Source organism: Mobula birostris, chromosome 26 (genome assembly GCF_030028105.1).
Source record: "Mobula birostris isolate sMobBir1 chromosome 26, sMobBir1.hap1, whole genome shotgun sequence".
NCBI classification, from domain to species: Eukaryota; Metazoa; Chordata; class Chondrichthyes; order Myliobatiformes; family Myliobatidae; genus Mobula; species Mobula birostris.
The window spans coordinates 31,377,493-31,396,501 of NC_092395.1; the positions used below are offsets into that span (position 1 = coordinate 31,377,493).

A 19,009-nucleotide genomic window follows, 5' to 3' on the forward strand; every position below is an offset into this window, starting at 1 on the left:
ATGTTAATTGGGGCAGCACTCTGATGTAGCTAGTAAAGCCACTGATTCACAGCACCAGTGAGCAGTGTTCAATGCTGACCTCAGCTGATGTCCGTGTGGAGTTTGCTTGCTTCCTCTCTGATTACTCAAGTTTCCTTCCAAATCCAAAGATCCACTGGTTGATTGGCCACTCTAAATTGCCACTATAGTGTGTAAATAAGTGGGAGAACCTGGGAGCAATTAGAGAGAATATGAGTTTAATTTAGGATTAGCGTAAAATGCATGGTTGTAGGTCAAAGTGGACTTGATGGGCTGAAGGGTCTATTTCTGTGATGTATTCTCCAGTACTTGGTTGTCACATGGAATTCATATTACTCAGAGCTCTCCCATTAGTAGTGTCATGGGGACATACCAGTGACTCCCAATAGCTGGGATTTTATGGATATACTGTATTACAATCTATAATACTAGGAAGGAATTGTGGGAATGGGGTGAAAAGGTCTGTATGGTTTTATGAGTAGAAAAATCAGTGGAATGGTATGTTGATAGGGAAACCAGAAATGATTCTGGCTGATAATGACTGAGGTGGGTGGACGCTGATTTGATTCTTAGGGAATTCTGCTGGAGGGGCTGATGGATGACTTAACTCCGCTCTTCTGTACTGCAACATTTATTCCTCCAACTGTCCCAAACAACTGATGAGTCCTGATGAAGGGTCTCAGCCTAAAACACAATTCTTTATTACACTCCATAGATGCTGCCTGACCTGCTGAGGTGTCCCAGCATTTTGCGTACGTTAGTCTAAAACATTTAGCTGGTCACATTAAAGTTGGAACAGAGAAAGTTAACCACAAGTGAAGTCCTGGGATTGAAGTAGTCCTTTCATTTTCACCCTTAACTCTGGAAATGGAAATCACACCTCTTGATGAATATACCCCTAAATCCACTGACCAACTTCTCATCATAGCATTCAATTCGTTTGCTCAAAAGTTTACCTCAAGTTACCTCAAGTTTATCTCATCTTGGCCACTTGAATATTCTTACATCCTGGGATTATCCTTCATGCAAATATGTTCTCTTTGATTTGGCTTCTCATTCTGAATCTCTGAATTCTCATTATTAATTCTCAGTATTTCTGATCTGATGCATGTAAAACAAAAGGTACTGTTTTCTTCTGTCGGGCAGACAGGAGAAAGCAGACAGTCGGGCTGATTATTTCCATCCTGATAGTTGCTGATGTTGCCATTCCGATCCAAGGCACTGTGGTCCTTTATTGTTGGAGGGTGATGTACATCTGGAGCGGGTTGGCAGAAGGATGTCAACTTGAAGCCCGTCTTCTCAGAAGCAAAGATGCCACAGTTCAGTTTATGAACATGGGCACGTGTCTTCTTGCTGCATCTCCGTGAGTGAAGTTGGGGCTGTTGGTGGGAAGATAGTCGAGGTGATGAAGATGTAATGAAAAGAACAGAGAACAGAGCCAGGCTGTTTTTTTTAAATAAATGAAGATAGCTGATTTGTGTGGCACATCTGTTTGGATATGCCTGAGGCAGGAGACTGCTAACATTACAAGTGTGAGTATCTTTGGGAGAGTGAACTTCCCAAGAATTCACCCGAAATTTGTTACTCGCCAATCTTTGACAGGTTTTCTAATCACTAATTACAAACCCAGTCAGAAGAATTCATTTAGAAACATAGTTTTCCAAAAAAGTCAAAACTAGGGTTTGGCTTTTCAACCATGGGGCAATGGATTATTTGTTATGCTATGTACTTAGTTATTTATCGCTTTCCGTCGGGAGCTTTATTAGCGGAGGTAAATTAAATCTGAATATGGTTTCGAGCGCCGGTGTAAATCAATGGGCTTACGCTCCAGGTAAATTGGCGTGATTCTGAGGTGAATTCCATTTACTCTCCTCATTTCTGTTGTCCGCTAAAGTTAACTGATTTCTCCTTTAAGAATATGTATCCGGGACCGATTTCTTGAGAATTCTGATCTTGTTGGGAGAGTCTGAAGCGGGTTCCTTGGAAAAAGATCTTATAACTGAAAATGTGCAATCGATCCTGTTCATTTCAGAGCCGCAAAGGTTGAGGAAGGTCCGTCTCAGGAATGTGCTGGTTTGTCCATTAGCCTCTCGTTGCTGTCGGCGAAGGACCGCCTCCTTGCCCAGTTTGGCTACAGCTGTCAATCCCACCTCCCCCCACCCCTTCCTTTTTGCCCCCCCTCTCTTCCATGCCCTGCTCAGGTTAGGATTTTATCCCCTCCCTGGCCCAGATCCCCCACCAAACAAAGAGCTCTAGGCTGATCAGAATCTCCCGACCCTGAAGGAATTCGCCGGGTATTGATTAAAAGCAGATGTTTCCCCGCTGCTACGCTGTGCGCTCCCATTGATGGTAAACTTTTGGCTTTGTTTAAAACTCTTGTGTGCTCAGAGCTTACCCCTTCTTTGCTGAGAGTCGCCTGCTGCTGTGTCAGAATTCATGTGAGGGGGAGTGGGAGTTTGAGACAACACTAATTCTCTCTCTCTCTCTCTCTCTCTCTCTCTCTCTCTGCTCCAGCTCGGGGGGCTGAGAGTCTGCAGCAGTTTGAAGCTTTCTCCAGGACATTGTGTAGGATGAGGGTACGGTGGATAGCCAAGTTTGTGCTGGGATGTACGGTTCTCATATCTCTCTCCATTGAAGAGGCGCGGATCCAACGAAGCGGCGACTTTAGAGCGGCAAGATTCGCTGGAGCCGGGGACAGAGACTCACAATCGCGGGTCAGGAGACGAGGTCAAGACAACCTAAGAGGGTAAAGTTCAGTCAATTACAAATATCCGAACAAATTACAGTCAAATATCTAATCGATATGGGGTCCACAACTCATTTTGTACTAAATATGACCCCCCCATCACAACAGTGAATCAGCGTTCCCAAATCATTATATTTAATATAAATATATATGTATTTTTATTTGCATAAAACAAATGCTACTCAGCAACTTTGCTTGGCATCTGGAGTTTGATCTCTCTTTGAAATGACCCCGTCTAATAAAGAGAAATTTGGAAGGATTCATTGTGTAATTTGTGATCCGCTCCACTGTTTGGCCTCTATCCACAATCAGTTCCACCCAAACTCGACCCCCACTCGCTCCCGTTTGCTTCAAACTTTGTGCTTTTGTGTAGCGAATGCAGTCGAAAGTGGGAACCAGAGGTTGGCTTGCAGCGAACGGATGGATGGGGCAAGGGGACGCCGAGTGTTTTAACGGGAGGGCGACGTAACCACAAATTTAAATTCGGGGAGGATTTGAATTCGTGCCGGGCTGAGTTTATGGGCTTACACTTGGAGGATGTCCACTTCTTTTGTCTTGGTTGGAATGTGACTTGAGGAGTGGGGGGTGGGGGTTTGAGGTGATTTTAGAGTATGGTTTAGGAAAACTCTCAAGCTTTTGAAGGGATTTAGGACCCACTTGTAGCATCTGTATTTAAAAGAACATGGATTTGAACTTCATAGTATATGTGTGAATTTGCGTCCGTGTACTTAACAGCCTCTCTGAACTCAGATACTCAAATAGTAAGACAGCACATGAAATGTAGCCAGAACGCCCCTCTGGAAATCCAAGGAGAAGGGGGAGGGGCGGATGGTTAATTGTAACTGAATAAGTCAAATTCCATTTTATACTACATGGCACCTCAGGATTTTTACCATTGTTTTTGGATCACTTTCTGTGGTTTAATCATTTTTACCATGAAAACCACTGCTGTGGTTTGTCAAAACACAGGTCTAATTAATGGAACGTTCTGCGCGACCACTGCAAATACGTGGGGTTTTAACCGGGAGAAACGCTATAAAACGAGCTGACTACAAACGGGGTTAAAACGGGGTCTGAGTAGGGCCAAGACAGTGAAAGTGATTAGATACTATTGGTAATGTTATTTTTTATTGCGTTTATTGCTAAATAAATAGTCGATTTAAATTGAGCCAAGGTTTCTTATTCGTTATTATGAATTTTAAGTCAGTCTCAAATTTCATAATTACTCAGAAAATATGTATAACTTGAATTAACGTGCAGGTTTCACAGAGATCCGGATTTAATTTGGCTGCTTAAGTCTTTCACCTTAAAGGATGGAGACATTATGTTTTTAGCTATCATTGGCAGACTGGAGAGGCTGCAAAACTAGACTGTGACGGAACAATTAGCATGGTGTTTTGCTGGTGGCCAGCCTGCTGTGGCTTTTCAAGTTGATTTTCCATGAACATTTTGTAATTCGGTTACAATGAACCTTAAGTGTCGGTTGAGTTGAAATGCATATGTCACTGAGACCTTTAATTCAGATTAAAGCTCCATTCATTCTTCTGCTTAATAGTTGAACCCAGGGTTCTTTTGAATGCTACACGTGCAGAGTAATTTACAGTCTGATGCAAGAGTAAAGCTGTTCCATTGTAAAAGAAGTGAGAGTCTACCAAAAGTGCATACAGGGGAATCGTAATTTTTCACTGAGTTTCAAAAGTTTGGAATGTTTTATGATTTTTTAAAAGCAGTAACTTACTGTGCATTCACAACTAGCTCACAATTATTGTCACATATTTGATGAAGCCTGGAGACCATGCTGTGTTTCTGTAGCAGTTTGTCAGTTTTTTTAACACTCAGTAGTCACTGTGAGAGTGGGATTGGCATGTAGATTTTAAGCATTTTTATCTGATTTCTCTTGAGATAATGCAATAACCATTAATTTTATATATATATTTAGTATGTTAACTAACTTTTCTTTGCTTTGCAAGTCTGTACAATGTAACAAATGGGTTGATATGAGACCTTCAGACACTGGGGGAAACTGTCTCAGTTGTAATATTTAAAGCATAGCTATTGTAAAATTACTAAATATTTTTTTAAAATTCAGCACTTTAAATGGATAATTGATATTAGTCCATGGGAATAGTGAAAGTGCTAGTTATATTTAATCTGTAAAAGAAAACCTTATGAAGATCTATTGTTTGATCGACAATTCTCAGCCGTCACTTGAATTGCTTTCTTTGAATATTTCTTTCAGTGTTTCTTCCAATGAAAACTTTCTTTGGATTTAGTAATTAAGGTGTGGCATGAAATGAGCTGTTGCAGTTCAGTCATTCCCTGTGTGAATGCATTATTGTAATATTACAGTAGTGAATGTGTTTAAAAGTTAGCCTCGTCTTGAATCATCAATTAACCCAAGCAAAGCGACTTGAGTTTTTCTGATAGTATACTATGATTCTTTTAATCAGCTTTCAAAGTGCTAAATTATTTTATGTTTGAGTGGTACTTTATATACGAATTAAATCCAGAACAAAATATCTTTTGAGCCTCATTTGTCTCAACTGATTACTATCCAATTCATATCCAAATTTCCCACACTGGAGAGACCTTTATGCAGTCAAAGTTTACATACTTATGTGGAAATTGTCTCCATCTGACCCCACTCAGGCAGACTTAAAATCTGGTCTAAGGCACAATGGCACTATATTCTATGCACTTACAAACATAAGTGCATAGAATATATGGCGATAATAAAGGATTCTGATTCTGATTCTGAACATAAAGGGTGAGGAACCATCATGCTGGGAGATGTCAAATATTGTTTCTGCTCAATTTGGGACTGAATCTGTTTCCAAACTTGTATTGTAGTAATTGCAATGAAAACACGTAGTTGGAGTTTAAAGGTACTTACTTCATGGTTCAAAGGTATGAGCAAAAATATATCTGGAAGAAACTTGTTTCTTATAACTATATTTCTTGCTAATACTACAGAGTTCAGTACTTCACAAAGTTATGATTCATCACAGATTTAGATAACCATTGATAATGGGAGTTAGTAAAGATGGAGTTTGATAAATGGGAAGAATTTCAATGCTTTAAGCTTTCTGTTCAGGCAAAGTGAAATATTGGGGATGATGGAAATCCAAAACAAACCGAAAAAAATGCTAACAATACTCAGACAACACTGGTAGAGAGAAAAACAGAATTAACATTTTCAATTGATGACCTTTTAAGAGCTGAGAATAGGTAGAACTAGAGCAAGTTTAAGATGCACAGAAAGACAAGGGAGGGGAGGAGAAAACAAAAGGATATTTCTGTAGAAAGTGGAAGGTAGAAGAAATTGAATGACGAAAGTGCGATGCTTCAAGGTGAAGGATAGAGTATGAAATGTAAATACAGAATAATTATTTGAAGTCACCAGAGGGAATATGGTATAAATAATGGAAATCTAAAATTCAAATGCCAAGAATGCTGATTACCTGAGATAGTTGAACTCATTGTTGAATGCAGAAGACTCTAGTGTGCCAAATGAGAAGATGACTGATCGACTTTAAGTTTACATTGAGCTCCTTTGGAACAGTGTAAGAAATTAAAGAAAGAGGGGGGCAGAGGTACTTGGCTTACTTGTGGACTGGATGGTGGTGTTCTGCAATGCACTCCCCAGACTGTATTTGGTCTTTGTGATGTACAGGCAACCATATTTTGGGCTGCAAAACCGTATATTAAATACAAGAAAGCAGAAGTAAATCACTGCTTGATGTAGAAAATGTGTTTGGGCCTCTAGGTGATGGGAGGACAGATGATAAAGCATAGGTGTTTCAACTCCTCTAGCTGCATGGGAAGATGCTGTGAGAAGGAGAGATGGTGGAGATGCATGAGGCATTGGTTTCTTCAAAATGCTAAAAGTGAATGAGAAAAGCACGTCTGTTGATGCTGTTGCATTGGAACCGTCGACGTTATGGAGAATAATCCTTTGAATGAGTAGGCTTATTTTAGTGCACAATATGGATGGGGAAGATAGAAACATCAAAACATAAAACATAGGAGTAGGGTTATATCATTCTGTTCCTTGGCCCTGTTCCACCATTTTTTGTGATCAGACTGATCACCCAAATTCAGAAGAATTATGTTCCTGAAGTCTCTCTGCATCCCTTGATCCCTTTGGCATTAAGAAACGTACATCATCCTTTATCATATTTAATAACTTGGCCCCACTCCCATCGGTGGTAGAGGATTTCACATGTTCACCACCCTCTGGGTGAAGAAATTTCTCTTGTCTTGATTTTAATTTCTATTCTTCATATTCTGAGGCTCTGGCGTTTGGTTCTGGACTCTCCATCCCCAGTGAACACCCTTCTTGTATCTAATCTTCCCAGTCATGTAAGAACTTTATAGGTTTCAATGAGATCCTCTTTCATTCTTCTGGTACTCCAGTAAATATTGGCCTTTTCATTTCAGGAATAAAGTCTAGTAAGCTCAACTCTACCTTTGTGTCATGTATAGACTTAATAGTTGTTGAATTCAGTTCCCTCATCTAAATCATTCACGTACATATGGCGACTTGCTGAAGTAGAAGCTGAGATCCATGCAGCAATTTACTAGTCATTGCCTGCCACCCAAAAAAGACCCTAGCCTTGTTTTGTGTTTATTAACCAATTCTCAATCTCCTTGCTTTAACTTTGCATACTAATCTTTCAGATGGGATTTACATCAAAAGCCTTTGAAAGTTGAAGTATATCAATCACATATCCATTGGTTCTCACTTTGAATTACATTCACAAAACTTCAGTAAATTAATTTGCATAATCCTTTTATTAACCGATGTTAACTCTGTCCAATTCCTTTAATTCATTCCAAATGATTCTGTCATCTATTACAGTAAAATAGATTCTAGCAGTTTTCCTACTGCTGACATTAAGCATACCGATTTGTAATTTCCCACTGTTTTCCTTCCTCCTTTTTTGAACAGTGGAATTACATTTGCCAGCCTTCAAGCTGTGGGAAGTGTACCAAAGACTAAAGAATTTTGGAAGTTGACCACCAATGCATTTACTGTTTCCAGAGCCATTTCCTTACATTATCATGCCCAGAGGACTTGTCTGCCTTTAGCCCCATTATTTTTTCTAGCACTATTTCTTTACTATTACTGATCTCATTTCATTCCTCCCACTCTCTAAAACTGTGGCGTCCCAACATATGTGAGAAGTGCTTTGTCTTCTTTGTAAAGACAGACCCAAAGTATATGTTTAATTCTTCTGCCAATTCTTTATTTCTGGTCATAATTTTTGACTTGCATGGAAGATGCATTTTTTCTCTAAGCTTTTTTTTCATAGTATTGAAGCTTTCACAGGAATTTTGCTCTCGTGCTCTATCGAACTCACTTCAATCTTTTTGTTCTTTTCTAAATTCTAAATTCTAAATGGCTTCTAATCTTCAGGCCAGCTGCCTTTGCTGTTAATTTAATAATGCCACCTCTTCAGATTCAGGGGAAGTGGTACAGACAGATACAGTTGCAATATCTAAGAGGAATTTGGACAGGTACATGCACAGGAAAAGAGTAGAGGGAGATGGCCCTACCCTGGGTAAAAGGGATCAGTATAAATAGGCATCGCATTGGCATGGATGAGTTGGGCTGAAGGGCCCATTTCTGTGCTATACAACTCTGCGACTGTTTCTATTCCTACTTTCATTTAAAACCAGGATTGAACCTCTTCCTTGATTTATTTTTATGTTTGATGGGAATGAATAATGAGTAAAAATAAATAATCATTTATGCTTTTAGTTATTACCACAGCTCCTCTACAGTCAATCTATTTATAGAAGTCCCTGATCTTTCCTTATCAGTTCACCTCACCTAATTTCTTTTCTTCTGATTCTGTGACTTCTTTTTCATGGTAGAGTTGTGCTTTCCTAACAGACCAAACACAGGAAGGTTATTACCCATTCCTTTTTCATCATGAGGTATCTGGTCATCTGTCGGTTCCTCAACATTTTGCTCTAAAAATTGATGTTTTGCTAATTTGGTTTCTACAATATGTATGTTAAGTTACTCATGATTGCAGTCATATTCTGCTTGCATGTGTTCTTAATTCATATTTAAATCCATCCCCTATATCACTACTGCTGTTTGGGTGGAGGTGGGGGAGGGAGGACAATAGAGAAGGCCCACCAATATTTTTTGCCATTAGTGTTTCTCAGATCCATCAATTCAGATTCTACTTCATTACTTGGGGCAGCATGGTAGTGTAGCAGTTAGTGTGACACTATTAGAATGCCAGTGATCCAAGTTCAATTCTGCCACTTCTCTCCATGATGCATGGGTTTCTTCTGGGTGCTCTGGTTTCTACCCACTTTCCAAAGATATATGGGTTAATAGGTTAATTGGTTACATGGGTATAATTGGGTCATGCAAACTCGTTGTGCCATAAGGGCCTGTTACCAAGCTGTATCTATAAAATAAAAGAATAAAAAACTTCCCAGGCAAATGCCCAATTTAAACATCGCATTGATTTCCTCCTTTAACATAACCCCTCATTTGACCTCTTTCTGTTTTTCTTAAATATTGAATACCTTCTGGATGTTCAATCTTAATATTTGGTTATCCTATGGCCATGTCTTGGTGAGGGCAATAGTATAACTTTTATCTGCTGTGTGTTAATTCTTGTACCTCATTGCTAAATGTTCTGCATAATGAGGACAATGACTTTCGTATTGTCTCTTTTAGCATAACTAGCTCCTTTAGCTTAACTTCTGCACGATAGCTCAAGTTGCCTCTTATTTTCTCCGCCTTCTATTTTTGATTCTTCCTTTTCTGTCATCCATTTCTCTCCTCCTTTTGCCCATCTCTGTTTCCCCACTGAAGTTCCAACCTCTGCTAACCTGGGAGTTTAAATCCCTCCAGGTTGCTATATTACATATCTCTTCAGGGAACTTAATACCAGTCATTCCCAAATGTAGAGTTATAGAATCATAGGACATGACTTCACAGAAGCAGGCCCTTTGGCCCATCTAGTCCATGCTGAACTATTATTCTGCCTAGTCCCATTGACCTGCACTCAGACCATAGCCCTCTATACCCCTCCTATCTATGTACGAATCCAAATTTCTCTTAAATGTTGTCATCCAACCTGCATCGGCCAGTTGAATTGGTAGCTCATTGCACACTTGCCCCAGGCTCTGGGTGAAGAAGTTCCACCTCAGGTTCCCCTTAGTTATACTGTATTTCGCCTTCACCCTTAACCCTTGGCCTTAGTTTTAGTCCCATTCAGTCTCAGTGGAAAAAGCCTGCTTGCATTTACCCTAACTTTACCCCTCATAATTTTGTATCCCTCTTTCAAATCTCCTCTAGGAAATAAAGTTCAACCTTTCAATATTACTCAGGTCCTCAAGTACTGGCAACATCCTTGTAAATTTTCTCTGTGCCTTTTCACTCTTATTTACATCTCTCGTGTGGGTAGGTGACTAGAACTGCACACAATACTCCAAATTAGGCCTCACCAATGTCTTATGCAACTTCAACTCCCAACTCCTGTACTCAGTATTTTGATTTATGAATGTCAAAGTGCCTAAAGCTCTCTTTACAACCCTGGTGTGGTGCAATGTTCCCTCTAATTTGTAATGACCAGTGTGCACAAAAATCTCGTGCTCTGCAATTCTTTTGCTCAGTGACAACAACTTGGGTGCACTGAATAACTTCTTCAATGAGTATAAATAAGCCAATTCTAAAATCTGCTGACAAATCATCACAAACTCCATGTTATCAAGACCGTCTGCATCAGAAACCAAAAAAGGAAATGTGATTGTGTACAATCTTGAAATAATACTTAACATGCCAGTGAGGTAGAGGGTGATCACCCTTTGTGCACTCGTAGGAAAAGATGTGTGCATGTGCACACCTTAGAGGGAACATTGGTGTGACATCACAAATACCTGTGACACCACTTTCAAGTAATTATGGATCTGTATTCCCAGATCCCTCTGTTCTAACTGCACTTGGCTGTGCCATACTACAGCTTACTATGTAAGTTCTACCCTCCCAAAGTGTAACATCTCACCCTTGTCTACATTAAATTCATCTGCCATTTTTCAGCCCATTTTTCCAGCTGGTCCAGATTCTGCTGCAAGCCTAGATAGCCTTCCTCACTGTTTACTGCATCCCCAATCTTGGTGTCATCTGCGAATTTGCTGATCCAGTTTACCACATTATCATCCAGATCATTGATATAGATGGCAAACAAAAGCGGGCACAGCCCTGATCCCTGCTGCACACAGGTCTCCAATCAGACAGTCAACCATCTTCTCTTGCGAAGCCAGTGTCTAATCCAATTTACTACCTCACACTGAATGGCAAGCTAATGAATCTTCTTGCCCAACCTCTCATGCGGGACCTAGTCAAAGGATTAAATTATTCTATAGGTAAAATAGATAGGTGCAATTTGTCCTATTGGCATCTTCCCCAGAACTGGTCCCAGGAATCTGAATCCTTCCTGTCATGAGAAGAAAGATCCGTATCCTATTTTCTGTTGCTCACTGGAATTCAGAAGGATGGGGGGGGGATCTCATTGAATCCTTTCGGATGTTGAAAGGCCTAGACAGAGTAGATGTGGAAAGGATGTTTCCCATGGTGGGAGAGTCTAGGACAAGAGGGCACAGCCTCATAATAGAGGGGCGCCCTTTCAAAACAGATGAGGAGAAATTTCTTTTGCCAAAGGGTGGTGAATTTGTGGAATTTGTTGCCACATGCAGCTGTGAAGGCCAGGTTGTTGGGTGTGTTTAAGGCAGAGATTGATACGTTCTTGATTGGACATGGCATCAAAGGTTACGGTGAGAAGGCCGGGAACTGGGGTTGAGGAGGAGAATAAAAAAGGGATCAGCCATGATTGAATGGCGGAGCAGACTTGATGGGCCAGATGACCTCTGCTCCTACGTCTTATGGTTTTATGGTCTTTCCCTCATTCAATTTGTTTAGGGTAGATTTTCTCTGAGTTAGGAAATTTTTGGAATGGGTAAAATGCTGACCTGCAGAGATACACCAATGTTGCCACTCCCACAACTACTCTTCCTCTGCATTTACTCAGAGCTCCAAAAGCATCACCAGGAGTTAGCTCCGTTATTTTGCCTGTGAGTGTTGGTCGTGCTTGAAAAGTGAAACAAGGAAGCAAAATGTTCACTATTATTCAACACGCGCAAAAGGCTGGAGGAGTTCGGCAAGTCAGGCAGTATCTATGGAGGGAATTAAACAGTTGAGATTTTGGGCCGAGACCTTTCATCAGGACTGGACCGGAATAAGAAGGTGGGGGGGAGGGGAAGGAGTAAAAGCTGGCAGGTGATTGGTGAAACCAGGTGTGTGGTTGGGGTAGGGGAGAGGAATGAAGTAAGAAGCTGAGTCGTGATGATAGGTGGAAGAGATAAAGAGTTAAAGAAGAAGGAATCTGATAGGGGAGGAGAGTGACAATAGACAATAGGTGTCCTTCGAGCCAGCACCGCCACTCACTGTGATCATGGCTGAACATCCACTATCAGTATCCAGTTCCTGCCTTATCCCCATAACCTTTGATTCTGCTATCTTTAAGAGCTCTATCCATCTCTTTCTTGAAAGCATCCAGAGACTTGGGCTCCACAGCCTTCTGGGGCAGAGCATTCGATATATCCACCACCCTCTGGGTGAAAAAGTTTTTCCTCAACTCCGTTCTAAATGGCCTACCCCTAATTCTTAAACTGTGGCCTCTGGTTCTGGACTCACCCATCAGCGGGAACGTGCTTCCTGCCTGCAGCGTGTCCAATCCCTTAATAATCTTATATGTTTCAATAAGATCCCCTCTCAGCCTTCTAAATTCCATAGTGTACAAGCCCAGTCGCTCCAATCTTTTGACATATGACAGTCCCGCCATCCCGGGAATTAACCTTGTGAACCCACACTGCACTCCCTCAATAGCAAGAATGTCCTTCCTCAAATTTGGAGACCAAAACTGCACACAGTATTCCAGGTGGGTCTCACCAGGGCCCTGTACAGCTGCAGAAGGACCTCTTTGCTCTTATACTCAATTCCCCTTGTTATGAAGGCCAGCATGCCATTAGCTCTTTTCACTGCCTGCTGTACTTGCATGCTTGCTTTCAGTGACTGATGTACAAGAACACCTAGATCTCGTTGTGTTTCCCCTTTTCCTAACCTGACTCCATTTAGATAATAATCTGCCTTCCTGTTCTTGCCACCAAAGTGGATAACCTCACATTTATCCACATTAAACTGCATCTGCCCACTCACCCCGCCTGTCCATGTCACCCTGCATTCTCATAACATTCTCCTCACATTTCACACTGTCTCCCAGCTTTGTGTCATTGGCAAATTTGCTAATGTTACTTTTAATTCCCTCATCTAAATCATTAATATATATTGTAAACAGCTGCGGTCCCTGCACTGAACCCTGCGGTACCCCACTGGTCACTGCCTGCCATTCCGAAAGGGACCCGTTAATCACTACTCTTTGTTTTCTGTCAGCCAGCCAATTTTCAATCCATGTCAGTACTCTGCCCCCAATACCATATGCCCTAATTTTGCCCACTAGTTTCCTATGTGGGACTTTATCAAAGGCTTTCTGAAAGTCCAGGTACACTACATCCACTGGCTCTCCCTTGTCCATTTTCATAGTTACATCCTCAAAAAATTCCAGAAGATTAGTCAAGCACGATGTCCCCTTCGTAAATCCATGCTGACTTGGACCAATCCTGTTACTACTATCCAGATGTTTTGTAATTTCATCTTTTATAATTGACTCCAGCATCTTTCCCACCACTGACGTCAGGCTAACCGGTCTATAATTCCTTGTTTTCTCTCTTCCTCCCTTCTTGAAGAGAGAGACAACATTAGCCACCCTGCAATCCACAGGAACTGATCCTGATTCTATAGAAAATTGGAAAATGATTACCAATGTGTCCACTATTTCTAAAGCCACCTCCTTAAGTACCCTGGGATGCAGACCATCAGGTCCCGGGGACTTATCAGCCTTCAGACCCAATAGCCTATCCAACACCAATTCCTGCCTAATATAAATTTCCTTCAATTCATCCATTACCCTAGGTCTTTTGGCCACTATTACATCTGGGAGATTGTTTGTGTCTTCCCTAGTGAATACAGATCCAAAGTACCTGTTCAACTCGTCTGCCATTTCCTTGTTCCCCATAATAAATTCACCTGCTTCTGTCTTCAAGGGCCCAATTTTGGTCTTAACTATTTTTTTCCTTTTCACATACCTAAAGAAGCTTTTACTATCCTCCTTTATATTCTTGGCTAGTTTACCTTCGTACCTCATTTTTTCTCCGCGTATTGCCTTTTTAGTTACCTTCTGTTGCTCTTTAAAAGATTCCCAATCCTCTGGCTTCCCACTCATCTTTGCTATGTTATACTTCTTCTCTTTTATTTTTATGCTGTCCATTACTTCCCTTGGCAGCCACGGCCTCCCCTTACTCCCCTTAGGATCTTTCTTCCTCTTTGGAATGAACTGATCCTGCACCTTCTGCATTATTCCCAGAAACACTTGCCATTGCTGTTCCACTGTCATCCCTGCCAGGATATTGTTCCATTGAACTTTGGCCAGCTCCTCCCTCATAGCACCATAGTTCCCTTTGTTCAACTGTGATACTGACACTTCCGAGTTTCCCTTCTCCCTCTCAAATTGTAGATTAAAACTTATCATATTATGGTCACTACCGCCTAATGGCTCCTTTACCTTGAGGTCCCTGATCAAATCCGGTTCATTGCACAACACTAAATCTAGAATTACGTTCTCTCTGGTAGGCTCCAGTACAAGCTGTTCTAAGAATCCATCTCGGAGGGACTCCACAAACTCCCTTTCTTGGGGTCCAGCACCAAACTGATTCCTCCAGTCTACCTGCATGTTGAAGTCCCCCATAACAACTGTGGCATTACCTTTGCAACATGCCAATTTTAACTCTTGATTCAACTTACACCCTACATCCAGTCTACTGCTTGGGGGCCTGTAGATAACCCCCATTAGGGTCTTTCTACCCTTAGGATTTCTCGGTTCTATCCATACTGACTCCACGTCTCCTGATTCTATGTCCCCCCTCGCAAGGGACTGAATATCATTCCTCAACAACAGAGCCACCCCACCCCCTCTGCCCATCAGTCTGTCCTTTCGATAGGACGTATACCTTTGAATATTCATTTCCCAGGCCCTGTCCACTTGAAGCCATGTCTCTGTTATTCCCACAACATCATACTTACCAATTTCCAACTGTGCCTCAAGCTCATCCACTTTATTTCTTATACTCCGTGCATTCATATACAATACTTTTAATTCATTACTCCCCTCACCTCCCGTATCAATTCCTATTTCACTTGGCCATACTGTATGATCCCTTCTTGAGCTTTCTGCTCTGTTGATTCTGCTGTCATTCTTAACTTTTCTTATTCTCACTTTCCCTTTATCTCCATCCTTATGTTTCCAGATTGTCCCCTCCCCCCCCACAACTTAGTTTAAACACATCCGTGTTGCAGAGGCAAACCTGCCTGCCAGAATGCTGGTGCCCCGCTTATTAAGATGCAACCCATCCCTTTTGTACAATTCATCCTTACCCCGAAACATATCCCAGTGGTCCAAGAATGTAAATCCTTGATTCCTGCACCAGTTCCTCAGCCACACATTCAGATCCATTATCTCCCTGTTCTTGACCACTCCAGCACAGGGAACTGGAAGCAAACCGGAGATAACCACCCTGGAGGTCCTGCTTTTCAGCCTTCTTCCGAGTTCTCTGAAGTCGCACTGTAGAATGTCTTTCCTCTTCTTCCCCACGTCATTTGTGCTGACATGCACCACCACTTCTGGATGTTCTCCTTCACCCTTGAGGATTCCTTGTAATCGGTCCGTGACGTCCTGGACCAGGGAGGCAACACACCATCCTTAAATCCCACCTGTTGCCACAGAAACCCCTTTCTGTACCTCTCGCTATGGAGTCCCCTACTACCACAGCTCTGCCTGACGTCTGTCTCCTCGGGTTTGCCTCAGCGCCAATTGCTGACTCGCAGACCCTTCCGCCCCTCAGACTGGCACTGTCTTCTGTCCCGACAGCTTCCAAGAGAGAGAACCTATTTACAAGAGGCACATCTCCTGGGGTCTCCTGTACTTCAAGCATCCTTTCCTTCCTCATCGTCGTCCTCCTCTCTTCCTGTATCCTGGGCGTAACGATCTCACTGTAGGTCCTGTCCAGAAAACTCTCGTTCTCCCGGATTAACCTAACGTCATCCAGTTGCCTCTCCAGTGCTGCAACACAGTCCTACAGAAGCTGAATCTGGACACATTTTCCGCAGGTGTAGGATCCAGAGGCACCATCAGTGTCCCTGACCTCCCACATCATGCACGCAGCACACTGAATCAGCTCAGCGGTCATCCCTTCTCCACTTCTCACCCTCTCCGACTGTGGTGTAGTCTCTTCCCTCAGCCTCCTCGCTGAAGACTCCTGAGCCAAAGACGCGCACTTATCTCACAAGGCACTTCCCTCGACAGGCCGCTCCCCTAGAGCGAGCCTTGCTTATATTAGCTGATAATTTCAGTAATTAGCTTCACTTGCCTCGCCTCCTCCGACCTGGAAGGTGGACAATGGAAGAAAGGGAAGAGGGGCACCAGAGGGAGGTGATGGGCAGGAGAGGAGAAGAGTTGAGAGTGGAACCAGAATGGGTAATGGAAAAATAGGGAAGAGGGAGAGTGGACAAATTACTGAAAGTTCAAAATTGATGTTCAAGCTATCAAGTTGGAAACTACCCAGATAGAATGTGAGGTGTTGTTCCTCCAATCTGAGAATGACCTCATCTCTGCAGTAGAGGAGGCCATGGGCTAACATCTCTGAATGGGAATTAAAGTCAAATTGAAATTGGTGGCCAACGGAAAATCCTGCCTTTTGTGGCAGGCAGAGCAAAATTGCTTGACAACATGTTCTTCCAAACTACGTCAGGTCTCACCAGTGTAGAGGAGGCTGCACTTGGAGCACAGATACAATAGGTGGCCCTGACAAACTTGCAGATGAAGTGTCGCCTCAGCTGGAAGGACTGTTTGGGGCCCTAAATGGTGGCAAGGGAGGAGTTGTAGGGGCAGGTAGAGCACGTGTCATGCTTCCAGGGAAAAGTGCTCGGAGGGAGATGAGTAGGGAGGGACAAGGCAGGCAGGGTCATCTATTGTATCCAGAGCTCCCAGTGCGACCTGGTGTAGATTGGGGTCTACTTTGTGTGCATGTGTGTAAACCAACTACTAGAAGTCATGGTTAAGATTAACTGTAATGTGTCACAGTCAAATATTTTTAACACTCAAGAATGTAGGTAGTTCAAGAGCTATGGTTTAAGAGAAGTGGAAACTTTGATAATAAACAGCCGTATGAGAAAGCTATATTGTTGCATTTTTCTTCAGAATCAGTATCAGGTTTAATATCACTGGCATATGTCATGAAATTTGTTGTTTTGCAGCAACAGTACAGTGCAGTACATAATAGCAGAATCAATAAATTACAGTTAGACAATTCAGAACTGTTTTGTCCACTGTGGTTCTATGAATTCAGGCTCAGAGATGCTAGAAATAGCCCGGAGTGATTTCACTATTTTAGTAAGTTAGGAATTACGAACAATTTCTAAGGTATTGACATTCATCTTAAGTGTTACAATAAAAATGAAGATTAGAAGGATGAAATCACCAAAAGCATTGCATGAAGGCAGTCCATTATTTGCACTCAGTGCCTGCACTTATGTTGTTCATTTACAGTCAATTCAAAGAACATGGTAAATGAATTTCTATTGATAACTCTTAGGAATTAATACACAGTTTCATAATACTGTAGAGGTATTGGTTGTGTTCTAATTTGTTCTTCATTTCATTTCAACACAAAAAGCGTTACTCAGTTAAATGGTAGTTTGTCTTTTTTACACCTTTTAATTATTTCCATGAAACTTAGGCTAATTGGGCCAAAGTATACCGGTCCCAATGTGTCCTATTAACCGGAATCCAAATTAGTGAAGTAGTGCAAAAAGAGAGGGAAACAATTACTGAGATTGTGTACATGGGTTCATTGTCCATTCAGAAATCTGATGTCGGAAGGGAAGGAGCTGTTCTTAAAATGCTGAGTGTGGGTCTTCACGCTTCTTTGTCTCCTCGTTGCTGGTAGCAATGAGAAGCGAGCATGTCGTGGATGATGAAAGTCCTTAATGATGGATGTCACCATCTTGAAGCATCGCCTTTTGAAGATGTCCTTGATACTGGGGAGGCTACTGCCCATGATGGAACTGGGTGAGTCTGCATCTGCAGCTTTCTACAGCCTTGCCTGATCCTATGCAGTGGCTCCTCCAAACTAGATGGGGATGCAACCAGTTTGAATGCTCTCCATGGTACATCTGTGCATTTACTTGAATTTTTAGTGACATACCAAATCTCCTAATGAATTATAGCTGCTGTAGTGCCTTCCTCATTGTTGCATCAATATGTTAGGCCCAGGATAAATCTTTAGAGATGTTGACACCCTGGAACTTGAAACTGCTCACCCTTTCCACTGCTGATCCCTTGAGGAGGACTGGTATGTGTCCCCTCGACTTCCCTTTCCTGAAGCCCACAATCAATTCCTTGATCTTACAGATGTTGAGTGCGAGGTTGTTGTTGTGACACAACTGATCTGTCAGCTGAGCTGTCTCACTCCTATATGCCTCTTCATCATGATCGGAAAATCTGCCAACAATAGTTGTGTCATCAGCAAATTTATAGATGGCATTTGAGCTGTGCCTGGTCACACAGTTAGGATGTAGAGCAGGGGTTCCCAACCTGGAGTCCATAGACCCCTCAGCTCTTGGTAGGGGTCCATGGCATAAAAAAGGTTGTGAACCCTCTGGTGTAGAGAAAGTAGAGTAGTGGGCTACTTTCTTGAGGTGTGCTAGTGTTGATTGTCAGAAAGAAGGAGATGTTATTTTCAATTCTCACTGATTATGGTCTCCCAATGAGGAAGTCCAGGATCCAGTAGCAGAGGGAGGTACAAAGACTCAGGTTTTGGAGATTGTTGATTAATACTGTTGTTATGATGGAGTTGAACACAGCTGTAATCAATAAACAGAATGCAAGAATCAAATGCAAAAACAAATATTGTTAGTTTATGTTGCATGTATAATAAAAGGAAGATAGATACCTGTATGTACAAAAGACATTCAAAATTCCATGTTTCAAAGTAAGTTCAAAGTCAACCCAGTGATCCACTCCCTATGCAATCCTTCTGCAATTT

The 19,009-nt window shown here is 41.9% G+C and overlaps 1 protein-coding gene across 1 annotated transcript in view; it reads left to right on the forward strand.

Moving 5' to 3' along the window:
- The first annotated feature begins 2,305 nt into the window (after positions 1 to 2,305).
- Positions 2,306 to 19,009, forward strand: part of fbn2b (fibrillin 2b) — a 280,052-nt gene continuing 263,348 nt past the window's right edge. Inside the window, exons 1-2 of the mRNA XM_072244683.1 lie at positions 2,306 to 2,367; positions 2,533 to 2,764. Of these exons, the coding sequence (XP_072100784.1) occupies positions 2,589 to 2,764 (176 nt within the window). The 5' untranslated portion in view covers positions 2,306 to 2,367; positions 2,533 to 2,588. The remainder of the gene's footprint in view (positions 2,368 to 2,532; positions 2,765 to 19,009) is intronic.